At 53.3% G+C, this 4,946-nt stretch overlaps 1 protein-coding gene across 2 annotated transcripts in view; it reads right to left on the reverse strand.

Annotated features, from left to right (window-relative positions):
• Positions 1 to 4,620, reverse strand: part of CSRP1 (cysteine and glycine-rich protein 1) — a 7,405-nt gene extending 2,785 nt beyond the window's left edge. The window contains exons 1-2 of one of the 2 annotated variants that reach the window (XM_010292708.1): positions 4,508 to 4,620; positions 160 to 328 (exon numbers count right to left, since the gene is read on the reverse strand). In XM_010292708.1, the coding sequence (XP_010291010.1) occupies positions 160 to 328; positions 4,508 to 4,619 (281 nt within the window). In that variant the 5' untranslated portion in view covers position 4,620. The remainder of the gene's footprint in view (positions 1 to 159; positions 329 to 4,507) is intronic. The other variant, XM_010292709.1, reaches the window with a different exon arrangement.
• Positions 4,621 to 4,946: the final 326 nt, after the last annotated feature.

A 4,946-nucleotide genomic window follows, 5' to 3' on the forward strand; every position in this document is an offset into this window, starting at 1 on the left:
CTCAAGGAGCAGAAAGGCAGGGCAGCCCACGGCACTCTCCAGATTAGATAGTGATGGAAGTTCAGCATGGGCTACACAGCCAAGCATCACAAGTGGACAGACGTGGGGGAGAAGGTGCCCACAAGAGCCCCAGTTTTGAAAACAAGACTTTAAACTCACTCTTCGTATTTGATTCCCAGAGACTCGCCCTTGTCAGTGCTGAGGGTCCCTGCTCCCTGCCCGTATCCATAGCCCTTGGGGCCATACTTCTTGCCATAGCAGGACTTGCAGTAGATCTCCTCTCCGTGCACAGCAACAGTGGTGCTGTCCAGGTTCTTCTTACAGACCACTAGAAAAGAGGGGAGGGCCGTGCCATTAGCCTGCTCATTCAGAGCTCACTAATTAGCTGGAGAAAACAAGTCTTCACAAGGGATAGTACAGCTCAGCTTTCAAGGAGTAAGGAAACCTAGACAAGATCCTAGTAAACCGGCGTGCATGCAAAACAGCCAGAGATAAGGATCACAACAAGAACATTGTCTGGCTTTAAAAGGAAGCAACCAACAAAGCTACAAGGTTGATATTAAGAAAAAGCTCTGTTAACTCTCTTGATGCTGGTATCCTGCAGATGCACTTAAAATAGGGGGGGGATGAAATTTCTCTACAGATCACAAGCACAGGGGTGGACATCCCTGCCCCACTGCAGCTGCAACTCTGCCACACTCCTAGTCTTCTCCAAATATGCACTTGGGGGAAAGTAATGTAAGTAAATATATTTTACCTAGTGTTTAGACAGACTGAAAGCAGACTTGCAGCCATTACCACAGCTGATGCACTGTAAGTTTTTTGGCACATTATACGATATTGTGCACAGTTGCCTCTCCAGACTCCAAGACCACGATGGAAGAGTTCATGCTAACGTGTCACCCCGGGTCCATGCCATGATTAGGGCGTGGGCATAGGGCAGTCTCAGGTGAGGACACTAACTCAGCTGGGTGTTCAAGCCTTGGGGATTAATACGGGACATAAGATGGGACAGAAGGAGACAGCAGCCAGGCTCGGGGTCCCATCCAGAGCTTGAGCTTGGTGCTGGGCTCAGACCACACAGACTCTTTTCCCAATTTTTAGGTTTTCCTGACTCCTGTCCCAGCTCTGATCTCAGCCTCCACATTGGCTTCCAAACCTTTCCTGGAACGCACCACCCAGCAAGCCGGAACAGCAGGCGAGCAGCACCCAAACGGGCTTGCAGTCATCTCCAGCGTCTACCTGCCCCAGTGTAGGATCCAGATGCCTGGGGCAGAGTCCACAGCACTGGCAGCCAGCCCGAAACAGATCCTGCTACGGCTGCGACACAGCCTTCCCCCATCCTGCTTACATGCCTTAAATGTCGAGGCTCCCAGCAGCCCGTTGGCCTCTTCGCCAGCAGAAAAGTTTCTTGGCCTGTACCAATATCGCAGGAATGCAAACACAGCGGAGCTCTCCCCTTGGAGCAGCGCAAACCGCGGCACAAAATGCTGGGGCAAGAGGCAGCCTTCCTCAGCCCAATTACTAAATATGGTGCTTCTCCTCCAGGGCCGAGATCCCTGTGTGCTGCTGCTGGGAGGAGGAGGTGGAAAGAGAAACATCTCCTGCCATCTAAGGAGGATCTGGCAGGGTCCTCTCCTGGCTACGGGCTCCCCATCCCACCACAGCAGGAGCTGGGGATGGAGCACACATCCCTGTTGAGAAAGACCAGCTCTGGTTAACTGGTCCCATAGCTGCCAAGCTAATGTGCTGGTGTTGGGGTTGTCTCTGCATTACCCTGGAGCTCATCAGGAACAACACTGCATTCAGACAGACCCTCCAGGAGGGGTACCTGGGCACTTTTACTGGCACGTTTAGAAGGCTTTATCCTAGGGGTGGAAGTGAATGATCTCAATGGCATCTGTCTTTCTCTCCCATCGTGCTGGGTGGATTTAGACCTCTAACCTAAGCTTTCACAGTCCCTCATCTGTACTAGCCACAGATGCATTGAGAGGCAGCAGAAAAATTCTTTCCCTGTCTACTTCCTAGAAATCAGCCCCCAGCTCCCGAGTTTCTGCATTGCAGAAATTCCAGCGCACTGCACTCATTGAGTTAAGGACCCTTTGTTTTTCTAAGAGCAGCAGAGTTGCTCCACAAAACAATTAGACAAGAGCTGCTGCTACTTTCAGAGGCCAAACAGTCTCATTACAGTACATTTGTGCTGTGTACGGTTAAGTCAGTTGGATCAATGCCACTGAGTCAATCACCAAGTCACTCCCTGAGCCAATCTCCAGTTCAAATGCACTGTGGTAGGTTTGGCTCCTTTATGATTATTTGGTTGGCAGATCAGGTCAAACTATTTGTTTTTCTCCCTAAAGATAATGGCTTTAAGTTCTCTGATGAGGCCCAAATGCACACTGGGGAACAGGCTGGGAACGCTCAGCATCACCTGCAGCCTGTGGCACAGGACTGGGAACAGCAGGCAGCACTATGGGCTGGCATGCAAACCACGGGTTGAACTGGGAAGCCCACAGCCAGGATGGGCAGAACTGCTGGGGTACGTGTGGAGTGTGATTATGTACGTCTGCAAAGCATGGGAACCCTGGCTGTAGTTGGCTCTGGACCACTCCCTAGTGATTCGATTCCGTGAGCAGACATGGGATGACCTTCTTCCCCACTTTGGCCATGTATTCCCTTGTGGAAGCAATGCCTTTTGCTTGATTTTGTGGCTGCTGGAGGCCTGCTGTACACTCTGGGTACCAGCATCGCACAGCAGAAGCTTTCCCTGGCAATCCAGCTGTGTGCACAGGGGTTGCAGGGAGAGGCAGATGCAGTGCAAGGGGATCTTAGTCCCCATACTGAGGTCCTCCATTGATACGGACTCAGTTGGTAATAGCCCGTGGAGGGGGGGAGATGAGGGTAACATTCCCCACCCTCCTTATCTGAGGCTACAGAAGAAACACGACTTCCTGCTGCAGAAAGCGGCCACAATAAGGGCACAGCCTGCCAACCCCTGCCCGCCCGGGGAAAGCCTCTCCGCAACTCGCTTTCTTAGTCCCCTTGAGCCAAAGCAAGGTTTCCAGCCCGGAAACTCCCACATACAAGAGCTACCAGCCATGCTGGCCACTCTTCACGCTGCACAGGGAGCCGAGATGTGGCAACAGCCTCTCTCTCTCACATCTTCATCCATCTGTGCATGCCACATCCCGGGCGGGCTGGCCAAGGAGTATCCAGCATCCGTGCCAGGTGGACACAGGAGTGGGGATCGGCCCCAGGACGCTGGTATTCCCCTGCTGGAATAGGTCTGCAGATATTAGTTCTAGCTGTGTGCCTGTTTACAGACCCTAGCTCTGCTTGGCACCCATATGGAAAAGATCATGTCTGTGCTCCCTGCTGCAATGGGATGGGGAGACTGGGAACAGGGTACAGGGACCAGCTGAGAAAACATTAAACCTCAGTGGGACCCTGCTACAAGGGCAGCTCTGAAGATGCACTTCTACTCCTGCTGCTGTGTCAGATGCAACATGTTGATGAGCCATCAGCGGACACAGGCAACGTGCGTGGTCCTGTTAGCACATGAGAATCACTAGCTCTGTTATGCGATAGTCTTCAAGGGCAGGGGACAGAAATCTGGTAAAACATGGGCTGAAGACAGTGGTTGTTTTTCATTCAAGGGTCCTGCAGCCCCCCTGGATGTGGATGCCCCAGGTTTAAGGAGCTGCTCTCAGCACCGCAACACTACTTGCCTGTCCCTGCACTGCTGCCCTGGTATCCCCAAAGGGAGGAGAAGGGTGTCTGGGGACCTGCAGCATGAACCCAAGAGTAGTTGTAGGATCCTGCAGAGTGAACCCACAGCCAGATCCTGTTCTGCTGCCTTTCCTGGAGGTGACACTTGGGTCCAAACATACAACAGAGACACACTCTGCAAGAGCAGATCTGCAGGCAGACAGGAGTTGATGCTTTAGCACTTCACACTAGACCTTCCATCAGCAGAAGGGCCAGGACAGGACCACATCTTTTTCCCATCATCTCCTGGGATGCAAGGGTAGATGCCATGCCAGTTCCCAAGGCCCAACCACCTTTTTAGTGTGGCAAAGCCACTTAGAAGGCTAAAGCTAGCATCACCTCAAACCACTGCATGGGATGTGCCACCTCCTGCCACCACTGTTTGGAGTGTCCCTGTCTCATGGTCCAGTCTTGAACATTTGGAGATAGTCTAGAAGACTCAGCCTAGCCTTTCCCTGGTGTAGGGACAGACTAAGTCTTTGCATGGGTGCTGGCTGAGGTCAGCCCTGACAGCTTGGACAGCCCCTGGTGTCCTGGGATGATCTGTGTTCCTTCAGCAGAACAAATTTCCAAGTCTGGAGAAAAGCAGAGAGCCTGCCACATGGCTCCCACAGCTGGGCTGCTTGTAGAGGAATCCTAACGAGCATTTTTACATGACCCATAAACAGGACGTGACGGGGCGCCCAGCCGGCAGAGAGCCAGGAAGCGGGGCGGGAGGGGTGAGGGAAGGGCTGGTACTCACTGCACAAGAAGCAGGACTTGTGGAAGCTGCTGCCTTCACATTGCACCTCCTCAGCAAAGTACACTGCCTTCTGGCAGACGCCACACTTCTTTCCTCCTCCCCAGTTTGGCATCCTGCAGAAAAAACACAGGCAGGAGCAGCGTCAGGGCAGGAGGTCAGGCAGGGCACTGAGCAGGCAGGAGGCAGGCGTGGGGGCAGAGGGAGGCAGCCAGAGCGGGCACCCACCCGCAGTGCCCCAGCAGCCGTTCCACATCTGCACATGTGGAGACCACCCACAGATGTTTGCTGTTTGAACAGATTCGCAGGTCTGGTAATTAGCAGAATAATTAGCAGAACTCAGGCTGCCCAGGGGACCCATCATTACAGCACCCAGCAGTACCAGCTGCCTCCTAGGGACCACTGGTCCTGCCAGCCAGGAGCAGCAGAAATCTCCCTGTCG

This window comes from Phaethon lepturus, unplaced genomic scaffold (genome assembly GCF_000687285.1).
Source record: "Phaethon lepturus isolate BGI_N335 unplaced genomic scaffold, ASM68728v1 scaffold22098, whole genome shotgun sequence".
Lineage (NCBI taxonomy): Eukaryota > Metazoa > Chordata > Aves > Phaethontiformes > Phaethontidae > Phaethon > Phaethon lepturus.